Source organism: Parus major, chromosome 14 (genome assembly GCF_001522545.3).
Source record: "Parus major isolate Abel chromosome 14, Parus_major1.1, whole genome shotgun sequence".
Classification (NCBI taxonomy): Eukaryota; Metazoa; Chordata; class Aves; order Passeriformes; family Paridae; genus Parus; species Parus major.
This window is the reverse complement of record NC_031783.1, coordinates 15,487,203-15,507,995: the sequence shown is the minus strand read 5'-3', so window position 1 is coordinate 15,507,995 and position 20,793 is coordinate 15,487,203. Positions and strand designations below refer to the sequence as shown.

At 42.2% G+C, this 20,793-nt stretch overlaps 1 protein-coding gene across 11 annotated transcripts in view; it reads right to left on the bottom strand.

Moving 5' to 3' along the window:
* Positions 1-20,787, bottom strand: part of RBBP6 (RB binding protein 6, ubiquitin ligase) — a 28,180-nt gene extending 7,393 nt beyond the window's left edge. For 2 of the 11 annotated variants that reach the window (XM_015642912.1, XM_015642918.1), the window contains exons 1-14: positions 20,605-20,787; positions 14,836-14,935; positions 12,915-12,953; positions 12,239-12,275; positions 7,651-7,695; positions 5,170-5,258; positions 4,957-5,053; positions 4,267-4,406; positions 3,251-3,423; positions 2,241-2,344; positions 1,451-1,809; positions 534-627; positions 376-454; positions 239-284 (exon numbers count right to left, since the gene is read on the bottom strand). In XM_015642912.1, coding sequence (XP_015498398.1) covers positions 239-284; positions 376-454; positions 534-627; positions 1,451-1,809; positions 2,241-2,344; positions 3,251-3,423; positions 4,267-4,406; positions 4,957-5,053; positions 5,170-5,258; positions 7,651-7,695; positions 12,239-12,275; positions 12,915-12,953; positions 14,836-14,935; positions 20,605-20,770 — 1,568 coding nt within the window. In that variant the 5' untranslated portion in view covers positions 20,771-20,787. Of the gene's footprint in view, positions 1-238; positions 285-375; positions 455-533; positions 628-1,450; positions 1,810-2,240; positions 2,345-3,250; positions 3,424-4,266; positions 4,407-4,956; positions 5,054-5,169; positions 5,259-7,650; positions 7,696-12,238; positions 12,276-12,914; positions 12,954-14,835; positions 14,938-15,705; positions 18,775-20,604 lie in introns of those variants that run through there. The other 9 variants (XM_015642913.1, XM_015642922.1, XM_033518023.1 and 6 more) reach the window with 8 other exon arrangements.
* Between the last annotated feature and the right edge of the window lie 6 nt (positions 20,788-20,793).

Genomic DNA, 20,793 nt, shown 5'->3' with positions numbered 1-20,793 from the left:
ATTATTCAGAATCTTCTTTTCAATTATGTACTGGAGTTTTATTTTTCAATAATCTTACTGTAAGCACAGGTCCCCTTTGTTAAAGCTAATTTAAATTAAGCCACTTGAAAATTAATTACCACTTGAATTCTCCACAACTATGATTTCATTATAAATCAGCTGTTGTCTAAGTGATGTGTTACAGATTAATTTAACCAGTTACAACTAGTAATACATTAAATTTTTGTTGAATACTTACAGTTCCCAGCCTGGCCTGCGAAGTGCACCAGCTCTCATTGGATGACCTTTGGCAGCAGGGACAGGAAAAAAAAATATCCCAGTAAGTTTATCTGAAGACAATCTTTTCAACAAAATTCTAAAGTTCTAGTTTCTTACCAGTTGTGGGTATTGATTGTCCTTGAGGGCCCAGAAGACTTGGTATCGCTGGTTGTCTCAGTACAGGAACCTGATAGCCCTTGGGAATGAATGCAAACAGTCAGAAAATAAACTCTATAGAGCATAAGAATCATTGTATGTGTTGAAATAAAATTTACCTTCTCTTCCAGCAAACTGCTGATTGACAAAGGGGAAGATTTGGAAAGCTCAGCAGCAGTCATCAGAGCAGGAGGCAAAACAGCATCGGCATCACTACAAAAACAACATCTTTTTATTATTGAAATACTGCTTTGAAGTGAAATATAATATATATTTTGAAATACAAAGTCCAAGGTGAGAAAAGGCTGATTTCACTAAATGAAAAAAGTATTTTAAAATAATCTTCACCAGATTTACACCTGTGAAGTTGGAAGACTCCAGAGGAAGCACTGCTGAGGAGTCTGTTTGGATATTGGCATTTAGAGAGGAAGCTCTCTGCAAAAACACTTGATTAAGCAGTGCTTGAAAGGATGAGAATCCATACAGCCCACTGCAGCTTCAGAAGGTGCAAAAACTGAAATTCAATTAGAAAATGTTTTTGTGCTCCTCTGAATTGTTATCCTTGTACTGATGGCACAGCTGAGCTGGCAGCTCTCTGCACACACTGGTTCTGTGCATCCAAGGCAGCAGAGTTCCACGATGGAACCCTAAACCCTGGTACGGATTTCTGCATGAAAATATTGTTTCCTCAGTGTGAAAGAGAAATTAATGAGACACTAAGGTCTGATGGAACTAAATGGTGACTCTAGGAATGGCTGGCCATTCCAAATCAGAACCAGTCTCTCCTTCAGGGCAAACCTGGGCTGAATGACTGGTAAGGGAATCAAATAGAAATACTGCCAAGAAAACTCTTGCATGAGGTACATGTTCTACATACCAAAGTGTCCTCATTCCAAGTAAAAACAGAACCACAACTTCCACAATGACCTGCAGCTGTCATTAATGATACACAGGTGCTAGCTGCAAAGCTCAAGAAAAATCTAACCTAAGCATTTTGATTTATTTTGTATTCCTGTTGACCCCCAGATCCCCTTACCGAAAAGGTCCGTCCGGCTTTTCACGGAGAGAGAGGGACACTGCTGGAGGGAGATCAGAAACAACCACAGAAGATGGATTGACGGGCAGCCCGGCTGCCATGGACGGCCCGGGGCCCAGGGACGAGAGAGCGGAGCGGGAAGCCAGGGAGGCCAGCGGGATCATGAGCGGGTCCTGCTGCCGGGCCAGGGCTGGCCGCATCAGCGGCTGCAGGGTGCGCGTTATCGTTTGCCGCATCAGCGGCGGCGGTGGCGGTGGTGGTGGCGGTGGTGGCGGCAGCTGCTGCTGCTGCTGCTGCTGCTGCTGAATCTTACGGAGCCTTTTTGTGTAGCCGGTTTCATTTTTGAAGTTGTTGACAGCCTGCAGAGGTAGGGAAACACGTTTGAACAGGTGGAAATAAACTTCAGTGGAAATATGAACAAAAGCATCCCTGCAGGAAAATCACTGTGTTCCTGTAAGTGCTATTAATCCTAAACCAACCAACACACAGCTATGAACACATCCCATCAAACTCTGCTATCAATGACTGGTACCTCAGAGTCTCTGGATTAAAAGCACTTTGCTGTTAACACCCAATTTGAAAGTGAGGACACAAGTGTGTCCTGAATTTGCCAGATTGTCCCTGGTGAGCTGTAGGCTTGTGTAGAAACAGATAATGCATTTGAAAAGTAAACTTAGCCTTGTTGAGTTTAGCCTTGCTTAAGGAGATCTAAATTAGTATTTTCATCCCTTTCAGCTCTTTACAAATAGTTTTGTTTAACAAAGAGCTCAGGTTAAAGTCACCACATTACCTGGCGCAGAAACTTGTTGGCGATTAAAGCATCAGGAGAAACATCTGTCTGATGGCAGGTAGGGCAGGTGTGTTCCTCAGACTCCAGCAGCGCAGTTCTAATACCTGGGAATATTAAAGTAGTTTATAGCCAAACTAAGTAAACTTTTTGGGCTCCCATTAATTACAAAAACAAGCACATGATTAATGGGGAAATACGGTCTTGAATGGAAAGCATGAAGCTGTAAATGTTCTTTAGTTGAAAGAACTGGCAGAGAAACAGGTTGCCCAGAGAAGCTGTGCATCCCTGGAAGTGTTCAAGACCAGTTTGGACAGGGCTTTGAGCAACCTGGGCTAGTGGAAGGCCTCCTTGCCCATGTCAGGGAGGCTGGAATGAGATGAGCTTTAAGGTTCCTTCCAACTCATACCATTCTGAAATTCTACAATTTCTAGCATAGAGCAGAGGGTCAATATTCATAGATACATATACATATTCACTGTGCTAATATGTAAAGATGCAGAGCAGACTGGCATGTGACATCTCAAATGGTCTTTTTTCCACTCTAGTACAACAACAAGTTGTTCCATGTTAATGAATAAAACACATTTCAAAAAAACATGAGGACATTTGAGTTCTGAAGTTTTTAACCAGCTTTAGGGAAGAATATGGATGAAATGCCTCAATATCAGTTCTCTGTAGTCTGCAGTAAGTGCCCAAAGTTGGAGACATAATTCTGTGTGAGGGAAAGGGCTGTGGACAAAATAAATGCATTTGGTATCTCATACTGTAACCTGCACTAACATGCACTCCCCTCATCCTCTTCCTTCTGCAAGTAAAGTGGATTAAACTACAAACTTAAGGAGGGAAAAAAACTTTCTGCCTTTTTTTCACCATCTACACAAGAAGAGTCTTTCCCTGTTCATGACATGCTGAAATACTCAACAGAACTAACACAGCAATTTCCTTATCTCCTATTTCTGCTCTCAGAGATCAAATTTGATGTCTGGAATTAAGAAACCTGTAACACTTACATTCATCACAGTAACTGTTTCCACAGCAGGGAATAACAACCGCATCAGTCATTATATCCTTACAAATGAGACACAACAGCTCATCTGGAATAGGATCATCTTCTTCTGAGGAGGAGGATGGCTCCTCAGGTAGGAAGGGAGGCTTCTCCTTCTTTCCTATAGCATAAGCTTCCCTAGAAGTAGGGTGGGGAAAGCAGAAGGAAGTTAGAAGGAAAACTCTTCCAAGCTTTGAATTTTATCAAAGAAAGGTAACATGTGGAATTCTTCCCCCTCTCCACTGGCCTTCCTAAACACCGCTGTTTAGTCTGAACTACTTTTCTATAGCCCTAGCACAAGAGGGAGGGAGGAATTCTCCTGCAGAACTCTCCCATTCATTGCATTAACTAAGAAATCATTCCAGACAATATTCAGAATATTTGACAGTTCATATCAGGTGAAATGAATCCCAGCTTTCCTTTGCCAGAGGCTAAATGTAAATTGGAGGCGCAGGGTAAAGCTGGTCTCCCAGTAATTACATTTTTTAACTGAAAGAAGTCTGTGTTACAGCTTCCAAAAAAAGGACATCCAGAAGACAATCAGGAGGGCTACCAAGAGTATTTTAGAACTTGTGCTCAGCACACACAAGTGTTTTCCTAGGTTATAGCAACAGGAAAACTTGAGCCTGCTTCACATCTGAGGGAGGGAGTCACAGTCCAACAGCTGCTTTATTACATCTCACATGAAACCTTTGAAAGACAAACTAGAAGCAAAATGAGCTCCCAGAGAGAACAATCCCAATTACAAATGTTTCTGCAGAAAGCCTCAGCACATCCCACCCTTAACCAGCTCCCAGGGGTGGGAGCAGCAGGACCCCCATTTTAATGTTAGGCAGCAGCATGGATTTGAAAGTTGAGATCCAGTGCCAATGCTTCCTTCCCCACAACTCCAGATGCTGGCCAGTGTGGCTGCACCACCACTCACACATTTCCTCCTGGTTTCTCTCATTCCCTTTTTGGATCAGCCCACCCCATACTTACGCATCTATGGTTGGGATTGCGTATTTCCCAGTGTTGGTCAGCATGGCACCCTTCGTGTTGGGGTCCTTCACTTCCATCATAAAACTTCTTGGAATTCCTGTGCTTTTTTTAATTCTGGGAACAGACTCGAAATTTTTGTCCTGTTAAGAAATGCAGACATTATCTCAAGGCCCACACTGAAAATGAGATTTCAGTGACTATTTTAGGCACAAAAATCTTTAACCCTCTCCCCTTACCTAGCATAAGGGTCACTGGACTGAAATACTCTCTTCCCTAAATGAATGCAGCCAGGGTGTTCCAGAGCTCAGAGCAATGTTTTGAAATCACTGACATTCTTTGGCTTAACTACAGGTTCCTTAAGGGTGAAATCCAAACCTGCTCCTCCTCCAAAGGGCAATTCAGAGGGAGCTGGATTCAGGGCTTGGAGAAACTTATTTTGAGATATATCAAGCTATACACAGGGGCTCACAGAGAAAGATCTATGGGAATATTTAGTGCCTCTAACCTAGCGAAAAGAAAATTTTACAATTCCAGGTTTTTCTTGAATCCAAAGGGTTTTGCAACACTGCCATGTTACCTCTGCATTTCACATCAAAAGACACAATTCTTGCTGTGAGTAGTCATGTTTGTTATGGAACTCTCTGGACAAAAGTGAAAAACTGAGCACCCCCAAAGTCCCCCAAGCCTTACCCCATTTGTTGGACAGTTCTTTATGTAGTGCCCAGGTTTGCCACAACGAAAACAGGTGTAGGAGGGTGGAGGTGGCCCCACAGGTTTCTTCATGTAACTACAAGGTTTTGGGGAAGAAAAAGGAAAAGAGATTCATGTGTCTCGTTTAAAACAAACCATCTCTACAATTTTACATCAACTTCAAAGAAAAAGTTCCACATTAGCAACACTTACTTGACTGGATCATATTCATGGCCAGACTGTGTCATCATAGCTTTTATTTTATCCTCCTCGGAAGCATTGGCTTCAGCCAGATTGGCAGTCTGTGCAACAGGTAATTATTTGACACACACATTAGAAACACATTTAATCCCACACAGCCCAAGACAACACCACTCATCCAATCCTGTAAAGAGCAGCACTACACTAACTGAGCTTGCATGACAGCAGCTGCTTATACCAAACAGATTTGTGCTGAAGATGGTCTGGGGAGTCCTTATGCCATGACATGATGTTTATGTGCCTGAGAACCTACTAGAAAAGAGCACTCTTGGGCACTCAAACCTTAGGCTCTGTTTGTACCTTACAGCAAGACTTGTGTAACCAATCCAATTTCCTTCAAAGGACTGAAGCTATGTGTAGATAAACAACAATATCCAGTATTTTTATGCTGATTTTTAAGCTCAGACTATATGCAGGAGAAGCTCTCCACTGGACAAGGAATTAAGATGGATACAAGCAGCATTATTTACATTTTGCAGCATTATTTACATTTTGCAGCATTAAAAGGACACAGAACTGCAGAGGTGGGGCAGTTAGGTTTGCTTGCTGAAACTCAGCTTCAGACACACAAGTATTAAAAGGACCAAAGGAATTGTACAATCCCTCAGCAAGGTGAAATCCTTTTCAGCAGAAATTTGCCCAGCAGAGCTGCAGGCAGTCCAAACTGCACGTTCCCCCCCCAACTTCTTCCTGTGATTTAACTAAAGTGAAGACAATCTACACTTTTTTTTCCAGTTGACTGTGTCCTTTTAACACACAAATTGTAATATAAACCTTCTGCACAACTAGATCTTCAAATTACCGAAGCCAGCTGAATTTTAAGTCGTATTTGTTCAAATGTTTTTATTATACACTAGTCCAGATACAAGCAGGGTCTAAGGGAGTGACTGCAAATGACTTGGGCCTTCAAGCACCTATCACTCAGCTCAAGCACTCATGGTTTGGTTTTGTATGCATTCATTCACAAAAGCAACCAACTAGTTTCAACATTTTATTAAATGGTTGTTTCATATACACAGTGTTTCTCCACAGTAACAGAATCCGGATCGCCAACTATGAAATCATTTCCATTAACAGTTACAGAAAGCTTTACAGATAATACTTGACTAATTTGTTTGAACCCAAACGGTTTACAAAACACATCCAAAAGCCACAAAACATTAGTAGGAATAGACCAAAATTCAAATATGGCATTTCATACATAGTAATAATCACCAGAGAACTGTTAACACATTGCCTCCGTGCTGAGCCGGGCTGCACTAGAGCCGTTAGAGGGAGTAACAGTGCTGAGCCACTTGGTGTCATCTTCCTGCATTTTTCTGAAATACTTAAATATCCTCAAAAGCTTAAATGTGTACCTCCACCCCCTTGGACAGCTTTGCACATTTCAGAGTAAAACCTCCCAGGAGGTTACAGACCCGAGGACACATTTAGGGACAGCACTAATGGGGATCAATTCTTTGGGGGGGGCTACCTTCTAAACTAGAGATATTTATATACATAATGGGTTTTTTTTGGTCAAACGTATACAATTTAATTTCTGTAGTGAAGAGGGGAAAAGTTAGCAGTGGGAAGAGATTTATTTTTATTAGAAATGAACTCCAGCCTTTATCTTGATGACAAAGAACTAGCTGCTCTGCCTCAGGCCCTGCCTACTCTACTGCCTGTAGCTTTAGGGACTGGTGGTTGAGCACTCGCCTGTCCACACAGTGCAGTCACTAGTGCTTCCCCAGACAAATTACACATTGGTGAGCAAAAATGCAAGCAGTTCCCGAGCAAAACATGGCATTACAACAGTTTCAGAAGGTCACAGCTGCTCAGATGCCACACATACACATTGGTATATTCCTATAAACAATGAGGTACATTTACACAATTTACACAGTCTGCGTTCAAACAAATTAGATCGGCTTGTCCACTGTATAGATCCCACAATTTATGGAATTGTGCAGCGTTCAGAGAATGGGTCTGTAACTATGACTAGGGATTCAAAAATAGCCATGCAATTGTCCATGGTACAGAACCGCTTCTCTTGTGGCTGGTCACACCCCCCTGGAATGTCCGTAACTTACAGCCAATTAAATTCTTCTGTACAAACTGGGTTAGTTTCCAAGGCAAAATTAATGAAACGTATGAAAAACGGTAAAACAGCTTCTGCAGAGCTTCTTCTTTGTGTCTTGAGGATGAGTAATACTGCAACATTATGCTGAGGCTGATAAGGTACTCCCCTTCTATCTTCCCAAACTGGGAGCTACTCTTTACAGGATAGTATCAAAATATACACACATTTTAAAGTTAAAATAAATACTTTACGTTAATAAAAATTAAAAGGGGCTTTCCAATTACAACAGTTATTCACCCATAGATCACAGTATCAATTTAAAAATAGGAAGCAAACACTTCTTAAAGTATTTGACAAGAATATATATATACCTTAGTAAGCTGGGCCAGAGAAATAGATGCAGAAGAGTCATCAATCTGTTCACAAAAAATTAAACACATATTCAAGTTCTACAGTCAAAACACAGCAATAGTTAACCTCTACTATAGTCTGAATGTCTGCACTATATACCCCTGAGTGTTACCCAAAGGAAACCCCAACCCAGTGTAATTTGTATTTATTCAAAACAAAGTCCAAATCTATGATGGCTTAAGAGAACCTACGTGCTTATGAGAAGAAATTAAAATAACCAACCCCACTGGAGATCTACTTATTGCTCAGAATATCTCAGAGAGGGACTTCTATCAAAAGGGCAAGGAAGCTGTCAATTTTCAGCTAAAAGGGATTAAAAAAAATATTTAAGTTTAATTGAGGAAGAAGTATCCAGGTAACATAATATTAGTGTAGTTTGTAAATGAATCAGTGAATGTCTCACCATTTCTATATGCACACAGTGATGATTTTGTGAACCCATATTTGCCTGTCAGAATGAAGGCCATTCCCAGCAGCCCCGAAACACACACTGTCCCCCTCCTGTCACTTCCCAAATAAACCCAAATAAACCCAAATAAAAGCCAATCTAGAACAGCAGCCACAACCAGCCACTTTGTCTGGAGAAAAACCAACTGCTAAAATCATTTCTGTGAAGGTGTTTATAATGACAGAGTAGATTAAATTGAGAAAACTGATTCCTTGTATGATTTCTTACTAGACCACATGCCCTACCACCCAAGGCAGTGAGAATTTGGATGATTCCTTGCAATCAGACCAAACCTGATCTCTAATAGCAGCCTAGTGCTAAATGAACAAAGGAAAGTGCAAAGCATACTCTTAATGATAAAAACATGGATTCAGAGCACAAGCCTGGAATTTTTGTCTCCTTTTTTCCTCCCAGCAGCCTACAGAACAGCAGTCAGGAATGACATCCTCGGGCTAGAAGCCAGAGAACTAGTGCTAAAGAGCAGTTTTGCCACAAATAAAAAGGTTAATAACTTGATCTAGTTCCTTCTGCAGTATATTGAATTATATCATGCCATGAGCAGCACTTGAGCTAGCACAACAGTACCAGAAAGACACTTGAATCACTGCTTATTATATGTAAATTGCTCAAAAACACAGAATAAAATTTCACAATGTGAACTGAATAGCTCTCCAAGAAGTCACCAAACAGGTCAGCAAAGAAATTAAAACCTTTCCTTAAAAAAGGTCTTGTCCTTTACTACCTAATGTAGCAGAGAACTTGAGCCAACAGTTTTAGCAGACTGGAAAAGATTATTTCCATGCCCAAGATGATTCCTCACAGCAGTAAGTTGTTCCTCTTCTGTGTTTTCAGGCAAGCACATACAGTGGTTCCTGCACTACTTATTAAAGATCTCCTGAAAATGTGTCTTTGGACAGGAACACAGATCTAGACAAAAAGACCTTCATTCCACTGCAAGTCCTACCCCAAGATTCACCTCTCCTTCCTTTCAGAATGCTTTGTACCTAGTTCTGTTCAAAAGGAGGTCTGCACAAGCATTTTGAAGCTTCATGCTCCATATGCCCCTCTTTTACATGTGAAAAAGCAGGCCAGCGCTCTCTCAGGGCAGGCACAGCTGTAATTTTGTGTTTTTTTTCAGAAACAAACAAGAAATTAGGAAAGCTCCAGTGTTAAATGGCCTAGTACTGATCAGGAACTGAAATACAACAGTTAATAAACTATTAAATCTTTCCTCTATTTTTTTAGGAAGCTGGCATTATACAGCCTGCAGGCAACAGTCTAATTTCTTAAAGGAGATGATACTGAACAGTTACCAAAAGAAGCAAACAGATAATTAATGTACTCTTCAGTGCATTTGCCCATGGCCATCTTTCAACCATCCTACATTTTTGGCAAGTTTTTCCTTTTAAATTTTCACTGAAGTATTTCCTGGCAGTCCCTCAAAACGGTCAAGTAGAAACAATATCTCCATGGAATTTGTAGGCAACCCTAAGATAACACTGCAGAAGTACTGCAAAAAAAACCCCAAAAAGTAACCCAGAAAAAGTAACCCCCAAACCCTAAACTCAACAGCCAGTGTTTTAACTCCCGTGTTGTGCAGCAGACTGAACAGAAACTAACAGGAAGCCAAGTGGGCGAGGGGACAGAAAAGAGAAGGCTGATCTTGCTGGAATGCCAGGGTTTCCCCCAAAGCCAGAGCTGACAGGGAGTTCAGGCAGGGAGCTGAACCAGAGCACAGCTGGGCCTGCTGCAGCCTCCAAGGAGCCCCACGGTACCACACCCCGAGCCTAGAGCAGAAATGGCCACGTCCTGCCCCTGGCTGCGACAAGGCTGGGATGGCAGCTGGCAGAAGAGTGTAACAAGGAAAAAATACTACAAAGAAGATGCTTTTGTGCATCCTTTCAAAAAAGAAAACTGATTTTAACTTTGCAGCTTTACTCTCCACCAATAACTGACAAGATTCCTAGTGGTTTACTGCAACTACACAAGACCCAGCTTCTGCTCTGAAATACATGCAGAAATATGTGTGCTTTAAAAAAAAAATTAAAAAAAAAAAATAAAAGCAGCAAACAATCCCCCCCACACCAAGATCTGAGTTAACTTTAAGAATAAAGTGTCTCCAGCCCCAGAAGCTGCTGAGGCTGCAGGGCTTTTCCAGTGAGGGAGGGCCTGTACAGAGGGATGCAAGGCTTCCATCCTCCCAGACCAGGGACAGTCAGAGCACACAAGGGAATGGCTTTGCTTTGCTTTTCCTTTCCTGCTGTTAGTTCTCACACTGTCTTCCCTCCCACTCTGGGATTTTTCCTTTTCACACATCTATGTTAGCTTATGGTAAGATGCTACTGAGCAATGTAATACAGACATGCCAGGGAACACACGAGGCTAAAAGAATGTTAACTTTATTTATGAACATGTGGTTTGTGTTTATACACATGCTAGTAAACAAAAAGAAAAAGAACTGTTTTCAAGAAATAAAAACCCATCTGAATTAGATCAAATACTATAAATGTGGTTTACATAAATGCATTACATTAACTGCTAGGGTCACTGGGCCAGTTCAGCTAACTCCAACTCGTAATGAGAGGCATTCATCTCCAAAAGGAATTGCAATCAATCAGCAATAGAATTATGGATGTTACATTTAGTGGTCTTAGACCTACACACAGCGAGTTTTCAATTTGAAGTTGATTGTTTCCATGGGAACCAGAGGCTGTATTCTTCCCAGAACACAGCCCCAGAGTTCAGGAATTTCTAGATTAAGTTATCCTAATAGCTGATCAAGTGATCAGAACCAATGATCCAGGGTTAGTGTAATGCCTCACACCAGTCTAGTGAAGGAGAAGCAGTTATACTTAAAATAAAAATAAAAAATAAACCCCACCAAATAGTACTTTGATACTCTAAGGACTATTGGAAAAGCACAGTTGCACACAGTACTGACCCAAGTGGCACACTGAGATCTAGCCCATCACCAGGCACGGATTTCCGTGTGGGATTATATGTTAGCAGCAGTACAGGTGCTTGCAAACCTGAAGGAAAATGCTGCCCTTTTGCAAATGTGAATTCCAAGTGGTGGTATACTAAAGAAAGGCTTAACCTTTGGGAATTACAGCAGCAGCCAGCCCTGGAGTCACCCAGACCAAAAATGTGCTGCAGGCAGAAGTTAAGAAAAGTGTCAGGGATTTCATCCCCAAATGCCCCAGGCTCTAACTTGGTGCCAAAATTTGTGTTACATATTGTCATTTGCAGACAAACTGTTGAACTAAACTGCTTCACCAGATAAAGGGGAGAGATCAAATGCAGAACTTTAGAATACCACTCTGTGTAGCAGCGATATTGAAATTCACGTCAGGCTATTAAAGACATTTCTGTATTCACGGGGGCCCAAACAATATCACTTCAATTATACAGTGTTAGGAACAAATACCCAAATATTAAAGGACACAAGAAGGAATCATTTAGCTGCACAGAACTGTCCTAAAAACAACTGGGATATGCTAGGTTTTGTATTTGTTTGAACCCCCAAGTCAAAAGTAAGGAACAGCACCAAGTTTCACAATAATGATTTCTCAGTGGTTTTTGATAACATTTTCAAAAACCATTAGGCAAAAAAAAGGTATTTAAAAACAAAAGCTAAGTGATACAATGTGAAAATGGCAAAAAATACACTCCAAACAGTTTTTATTGCAAGAAACAAAAAGCACACAACAACCTATACAAACATACATATCACTAGCTATAGACAGACAGATGTAGAACATGGCACCATGTTCAGTGTGCAAACCTTGAGCCTACAGGATCTGGAAACGATCATACATTATCTGTACAACACAGAGTCATACAGGAGAGAATCTGGCATATTCAATATGAAATACAATGCATTACTAGGCACAAATACCAATATTCACATTAGAACTCTGCAAATGATGGCATTACCCAGTTTTTACTATGCTGAATCAAATACAATGTATTTACAACATACACTAGGTTTTACTGGAAAATATATTAAGTTAACGTTTGGCAAATTAATAAAAGGCTGCATTGTTTAGAACTAAGTGCAGTGTGTAGGAAAAAAAGTGTGAGATTGTGTTTTTACATACTGCTTTTGATGTTCCACTCACTGGCTCACTTCGACTTCTAGAAGAAGAAATAAAGGTGATCAGAATTTAAAACAAATCACTTGTACCCATCACAAAGATTCTAGAACCTGAACATCACATTACTCTCCAATACTCTAGTGAACGTAGACATTTATTTGTAATACATAAACTGTTCTCTCTTGGTACATTTGGTGCAACTAAAAAGCCCCCCAAAATCACATTTCTAAATCGTCACAAATTACTCAAGACTTACAGATCTAGAACACAACAGTGCAAGAGGAAGTCCTCAGACATTTTGTCTCTGCTCTCTAAGTATCAAATCCATGAAGTCTGTACTAGAGTTCTGTGTTCTCAAATAATCAATTACCAAGGCACGGGGCAGCTTTGGCCAGCATGTACATCCCCAGTATCACACACACAGGTACCAGGGACGGGGATTCAGTTTCTATGAAAGAACAGTGATAATCTACAAGTGCAAGTTTGCTCAAGTGAAAAACACAGTCACGTGAGAAAGGGGCAACATAACAGTGTCAGCAGCACAGTCTCTAGAACAGTGTTTCTTTGTGGAAGCCCAAGCACTGTGTTCAGAGATCTACTATATTAAGCCATCAAAGTGCCAAAATATTAAACATGTTACATATGCTATATTGACTAAAAGTAGTAGTAGAAATGTCACCTGAAAGTAGTTTCTAGGATTTTGTGCGATTTAGGAGTCCTGTGACAAAAAAAAAGGTCTTAATTGCCAGAATTTGCTATAAGATAATCTTGAATATGTTACAATATTTTAGGAAATATGTATTACATTTGAAAACTTGCTGAGATTCCACATACTCGGTGGTCTGGACCTGCATGCTCCTCATCATGAACCACACATGCAGCCACTGAGAGAGTTAACAAACAATCCACGCATCATCCAAAGATCCCATGAGCAGAAGCAAGGCAAAAGCTGCTGGGGAATTCACATGCCAATGGAGAGGCTCAGCTTCCTGCCACCTCCTGCTAAACCCCCCAGGCTCCCAATTACACCTCCTCAAGGTGAGGAAGTACACGGAAATACTTTGGATTACCAAACAATAGTTGCTTCAGCCATTTACTGCAAGGTGAGTAATGCCTTTCTGAAGGCCTCTGCACCATTCCAGAGGGCACTCCCCATCCCCAAACATTAACCACCCTACCAGTGGTTTCTGCAGTGTTTCCAGCTGAGGAACAGAGAGCTCATCTTGCCTGGTTAATTTTCAACTCTACCCCAGCAGTGCTGTTCTTTCCTGATCCCCCCACCCCAGTAATGACAGAATCTTTGATGCCAGCTTTGACTCTTTGGAGGGTTTTACAACACCAGGAGAGGTACACTGACAGGGCAGCACTCAGCTGAAATGAACCCCAAAAAAAGGCTGTGTTTACACAGCACACTGCACAAAGCTGCAGAATCCAGAGGAACAGCTGGGAATCACTGCACCAACTCCTGCAGTGACATGCCCCAAGGTTACACGCAGAGCCACATCCATTTGGGGTTTTTTGCTTGCAAATGGTTCATGGGTACCAGGATGTTGCTGTATTGTTTGTTCAAGACACACTGTAACTCCTCAGGGTATTTTATTGAGAACCAACGTTTGAAAGACATGGCAAAACCACAAGCTAATAACATCTCCTGCTGGTGGTGAAGAGGCATGGCTTTAAGGAGGTTGAAAAACATGCCCATTCCAACAGAGCTGATGTAGCTATTACAGATCTGAACTGTATGAGAACATCAATGCAGCAATAATCCTGTAGTCAGGATTGCATTTGAGTATCTGTGATTTTAATCAATACTGAGGACAGAGAATCAGGTGTAAACCTTAGAAATACAGAATTGAAACCTGGAGCACAGATCCCAGCTTGGGTACAGACAGACCCAGAAAGGTAATCAGTATGTTTGGCAATGTGCTAAACTGCTTCTGAGATTTGAGTTTGGACAGGATTAACTATTCCTTGCACAAAAGCCAGCACCCTTTAGGGTATGGTTCTTTTTCTCTTGCCTCAAACAGACACTGTGTGCACAGGAATCGCTCAGGAATGAAACTTCTTGTTTGCATGGTTCACCACCTGGCAACTCTTGGTCTTTCCTTTACAATTACAATACAACCCCCACAGATCTGAGGCAGAAAAATACCTGTAATGTCCTGCCCCACCTCCCCCAAACACAGGTGGCAGTCCAACACCCAGAATCAAACTCTTCTGAGACAGGAACAAATGCTAAGTTTATGCTACAATGTGTACCTGTCTTTGTTTAAAAGGTATCACATATCATAAGGAATCTCCCCATGTAGAGGAAACAGGGTTTGCTCTTGAATTCAAGAGCAGGATCTGCTCTTGAATCTCAGAAAAATAAACCCCAAAGCAAACTCAATAGAATCATCCTGAAAGTTACCACTGTTGGTGTCTGAACACCCAAATCTAAGTCTCCTTTGGGACAGACACATTGAAATCTATCCCATGACAACAAACACCAGCAGCAGCTTTAACAAGCAAGTTACAACCCGAGTGCCTCTGCAAGTGCTGTCAGTAACAAGGTGGGCACACTGACCCCTCCCAAAGAAGACAATGGTTGCAGTACTTACATAACGTATGTTTTGCTGGTAGCTTTAACTCCTCCAATGGGGATTCTCCTCACAATCACTGATGAGTTCTTGGGAATCAGAGCGCTATCATCGGTGTATTCTGGAAACAACATCAGTACAGAAAAAACATTAGTCAATTTGTACGAACATATTTAATATGTAATCACAGAGCACTTTTGAGAATTCCTTTACAGATCTAAAAGCAAAATTTTATACATAACATCAGGCTTTCATCCTCTCAATACACAAACAGCACCTGTCAAGGAATCTTCAGGTTTCATTATCAAACAAGCAGCAAAATCATTTTCAGTTTTTAAAGTTAAGTTTGAATGCCAAGAGCAAAATGGTTTCAAATTACACTAAAGCAGAGTCTGATAATGCATGAGGTTTTCCCCTGATCTGTTTTAAGCTATTTTTGCTTCTGTCTGGCTACAAAACCAAGAGATGTCTTGAGAAAAACAAACCGAAGCCAAGCTTCACCTTCATGAAACAGATTCTAAAGTCTGTGACTGCTTGTCCTGAGAAAACCAGGCAGCAGCTAAAGCAGGGGAACTCTGAACCAATGCTTTCAGCATGTTAAGTCCACCTGACTCCCCTCTGCTGCCCTGCTCAGGCCCTGCAGAACAGCAGAGCCCTCAGCTCTGGGCTGGGAGCTGCACCATCCCCAAGCAGGCTGGGCAGCTGCTCAGGGCCTGACAGAGAAATGCAACTGAAACTGGCAGCACTGCAGTCTGCAGCACAAAAGCTTCGGGGTTTCTGAGCCTGCTTTCACAAGTAGGACAGAAGTGGCTCAAACTAAAGTGGCACCTCCCCCTTAAGCTCACCATCCAGTCTGAATTAAACAAAGGGATACAATTTCTTTCCACTCACTTTCTGTACAGGAGAGACTCAAACGAAATGACTTCTGAAGGCAGCCTTGAAAGCCTTTGGAAAACAGCATGTGTCTGGAGCCATCCCTGCTCTCCCTTGGCCTTTACTGTGCTGGTTGTCTGAAGAGAAGAAAAGCCCCCTGATCTTTTACATAAGGCCCAAACAAAAATCCAACTCAGACAAAATCTGAATAAGCTTAAAATGCAAAGCCCTCTCCATAAGAATGTTTTTATATGGAACCCACACAGGCTGGATATGACTAAATATTGTAAAGCACCATGAGCAGTCCTTCCCAGTGATGTGCCTGCAGTGTTAGTTATTCCAATCCCTCACCTTTGCAGACTGAATCAGAACACTGCTCTGAAATTCAGAGCTGTTGTGTATCTAGTCAAGCTCTATCAGGATGAGTTTGCTCAGTGATCACACACTAAATACGAGTACCTCACAATTTATGCTTTCAGTATATTATTCCTATAGGCAGGAACCTCCCTTAGACCAAGACATACCTAGCAGAAGACATCACTTCAACCATGAAATTAAAATTTTACTTCTATTTCCAACTAAGAAAACATTTCTTCAGAAAACTGAGAAATCATTTAGCTGAAACTAATTCCTGATCTTCCCCCCAGGGAACCAAAGAGTGAGACTCCTCTGGAATGCAGAGTGGTTTAAAACTGTGGGTGAAAGAACTAGCAGTGACAGAAACAGCAGCTCTTACAGAAGTCACATCCTGACACAAGCCCTGGAGCTCTGCTCCTCACACAGCCACCTGTCAAGAGAGGCTGCACCGGGGTTTTCTGATGGAGGAGCTCAAGCAGTGCTGAGGCTGAGACAAACACCTGGAAGATGGTGCCAGCTGCAGTTCTAGAAGCCCAGAGCAGCTGTTTCTACTTGTGGACCAGAGCCAAAAGTGGTCTTTCTTTCTGGTCCAGATCACTAGACCGTGATTTCAGAGATACAAGATAAGCACCAGTGGCTTCACAAAAAGGTTTTCAGGTTAAACTGGCATCTCCCAACAGGAACCTACTCCTCATGGGCAGCACTGGGCACAGACTCACAAGTGTCCTCCCAGGGCCTGCACAGCCCTGCCACTGTCTCCCCATGACTCCACAGCTCAGGGTGAGCAGTGAGGCCAGCTCCACACAGCTACTGCTCACACTTGTCCAAGCACAGCTCCAATGGAAATGCTCAAAGCTGGAGGCAGCAACATTGTTTGTTCCCACTCCCATATAGCACAAACTTGTTTTACCACCAGTGATGGCCAGGAAGTGGCTACTGGAATTTGTCAATCTGAGCTGTGATTAAAAGTACCCAGCTAACCCAAAATGCCTACAAAAACAAAGACCTGGATATTAAAGGCAAGAGCAGAAGAGACACAACAGTCTAAAACTTGCTATTTATCCCACAAGAAACTAGTAGCTTGAAAGAGTCCAGAGAAAAAAGTATTTCAAGGCATGAATAAAGGCAAACTAGCTAACAGCAGCTACCCTGACTGCTCCCTCACACTGACACAGAAATCTAACATCAACTATTACATTAGTGTCCACAACCTTCTAACAGCTAAATGCAAAGAGCTCAGACTTCCTGGCAAGTTTATGCTGCTTCACATTGAATGAGCAATTTAAAACCTCCACTTTTAAATTTATCTACTATAAGAATTTCTGCTAGTTTTAATAGTTTGTGTTTATGTATGCTATAAACAAGTTACTGACAAAAGTTCCCATGTATTTGGTGGCCTGGTTTCATCCACAGTTTCATCTGACAGCATTGCCCAAGTAACTCTGAGCACCCTGGGAAGTTTTTCACCCAGGTGAAGTACAGAACTCAGCAGGAGTCCTTGGGAGGCAAGCCGAGGTGTGCCAGGGCAGGGAAAAGCCTTGCTAAGCAGCTGCTGGGGGAAGGATGTGCAGGTAAGAGCTGCAGTGCCTGCCAGCATGCCAGGCTGTCTCCACCAGAACACAGGGAGTTCCCTGGAACACATTTTCTCCCTAGACAGGATTTAAGTTGCTCTCATCACCACCACTTGCTCACTTTGGGACAAGTCATGGCTGTAGCTGGCTATGAAAGCAGCCTTGAAATATCCCACTGGGCCAGTCCTGTTGGATTTTCTGCTTCCCCCAGAAAAGGAATCCCTGATCTCATGTACAGCAGGCAGATTATCACTTCTGGAACAATCTGGCTCAGGAGGCCAAACAGCCCAGGGAATCTCCATTGCACTGTGTCCCACAAGAGACCCTGCACTGCTCTGAAGGGATGAGTCCATCAAATCCACTCTACTTCCAATCACTAATCGCATTACACCACCCTGCTTTAAGGTCCTCTTGGCTCTGGTGTGGTGTCAGTGCCTGAGCACTCTCCTGCCTTAAAACCACCCAGCCATCCCACACCAGTTCAGAGCAACCCAGAGTTTGGGTTTCTTTTCTTTTTATTTTGGCCTCTTAAGTATTGCACATTTTCCAAGTGTTCTGTTTCAGAATGTCACAGCACAGGAAAGAGCACTCAAGAAACCTCAGCTGTGGAGTTTGCAGCTCTTCCACAATATTCTGGGAACACCTGTTATAGAAGACAGGTAAAAAACCCCAGATCCAGTGAACTAGAGGGAAGTTTAAAAGCACCACTCTTGAGTGAAGGCTTTAGAGAAAATGCCTTGATAGCAAGCATGGAAGAGGAACCCTCTACATAAAACTGGTCCTACCCACCCAGACTGCATTCCCAGAATCTTACAGTCTATCAGATCCTTTTTTCCCCACTGATATTTAAAATCCTGTGTACTTTTAGCCTATATTAGCAGTTCTCCTATGACTAGCTTTCAATTAGGAAAAGCAACAGCTCCAGAACCATAAAAGCTTCCAGAATCTTGGAATAATCACAATATGCAGCACATCTCCACCCATGGCTCACTTTGTTCTTTCCAAAGATCATTTTAACATTTACTCAGGACTCCTAAATAGACAAAGTTATAAAAAGCCAACACTTATGTCCACATGTAAGAATTCTTAACATCCTATTTAGGCAGAATATCCCAGTCTAGTTATTATTTTAATTTCTGCAAATAAATGTAAGCATCTACATCTGATTAATAGAAACTGAGATTCACATTTATGCATATAAACCAAATATCTGACAGCCATAAATTTTGGAAATACATTCTCTAGCTATGCTCTGCAAACCGCAGAGGGATTTTTGCCTTTTCACATGGAAAACACCCTTAGGAAAGCTTCAATAAGCATCTGTGTCACTAATATAGAATTTAAAATGATGTATTTTACATAGTTATATACTTAAAATTTAATACTCATTTTGCAGAGGTTAAAGTGCAACACAATCTGCCTGTGGGATCCAGGACAATCCTTTTTTAGCTTCATCTGGAGGCAACACCACATTTAACAGCCCCTAGTGAGGCAAACACTTTTAGTTCTCTGACTCTGGTTACACATCAAAACAAAGTAACACCCTGGTGAAGCTGGTACCACTGATGCTGCAGTGATACCTTAAGAGGTGACATTTACAAGCATCTTTTTTCTCTTACACCTTCGCTTTCTGTTCAGCTGCTACAACAAACTCCGTGTGTTTGGCCCATTTCAGAGCAGTTGTTCTGGGGCTCCAGCCAAGGCTCTGCTCCCTCAGCCCAACATCAGCGCTGCTTCTGGGAGCCCAGAGTGCCCCAGAGCTCCGGGCACAGCGCAGGGACCTCCCTCCTCAGCACAGCCCTCCCAGCAAATCAAACCAAAAGCTTTCCACAGCTTTATTCCACACTGTTAGAAAAATCCAAGACTTCTGAGCTGTGTCTCTACCTATGTTTACTACAGAACAGAACAGCATCCCCTGCACCCCTAATGCTGTGCTGGGAAGTCTCTTCACACTCTCCTGGAAAAAAATTTAAATATCTGTAGATAAACAGATGCTTCAACCCCTCTGAAGGTCAGGGCTGAAGTTACAGAGCAGTCTGTTTAAACTTCAACACAACACTGAAAGAGAAAAAAACCCACCAGTGCACATTTTAAAGAAAAGAACTACTGAGACACAGAACCACAGGGGGGGAAATAAAAAGGTTTAACTTTGCAGGAATGAAAATACAATTATTTTTATTTCTGAAAAGTCACACTCTGAAGTCTTCAATCACATTCAAGCTTATAAGGACGGCAGATAACCAAATTGAAGCATCATAGTAACACAAGCCCATATTCACACCGCAGAATCAAGTGCTATTTATTAGATTTAAGCGAATTTATGACTTCCTGAAGAACGTTTCTTACATATATTCACTGTAAATGTTCTGCCATAAAACTTCGGGACTGCCCTGATACAGCAAACACTAAATGCCAGGAAGAAAAAAAAAAAAAAATTAGACAAGAACGATTAAACGATGCTCAGCAGCATCCAACTTACAGTGTCTTTTGTTTGGAAAACTCACATTAACCAGGAATTCCCAAGAGTAATTTTGCTACACGGAACGCTGATTGTGCAAGAGACTTTAAAGGTGTGCAGGATTTGTAACTCACTCATACACTCAAAACAAATTGTTGCTTCTCAGCAATTACTGCAATGGGCACTTGCTTTCAATGAAAGGCGGGTAAAAAATGCTGCAAAGCACCTTCCGGTGAAGGGAGGCAAAAAGAAGTTGAAGACAAAGTTCAGTCATCAAACACAATTTTTTTCCCCATTCAAATAAGCCACGTGCTATACTCTTATCACCTTCACATCTCTCTGCCAGATTTCAAAGAAAGCTGGCTCGTTATGGTAAGACATCCTCCCCCCTCCATTTTACCTACAACTCCAGGAAAGCAGAACTTTAGTAGCACCGTGGCACAGGAACCCGCGCTCCGCTGGGCCGGTGCCGTGAGAGCAGCAGCTACAAAGGAACAGCTCTGACCCCCAGCAGCCCCGAGCCCCACGCACCTTCTTTGGTCTGCGCGTTGGTGATCTGCAGGTCGCAGTCGGCCGCCTTCAGCTTCTCCCGGCCCATGATCTGGCGCTTGAGGTCGCTCAGGGAGATGTGCAGCCCGTCGAAGGTGACCGTGTCATAGTTGAGCTTGGAGGAGAACTTGTAATGCACGCACGACATGGCGGGGCGCGGGCGGCGCCCGC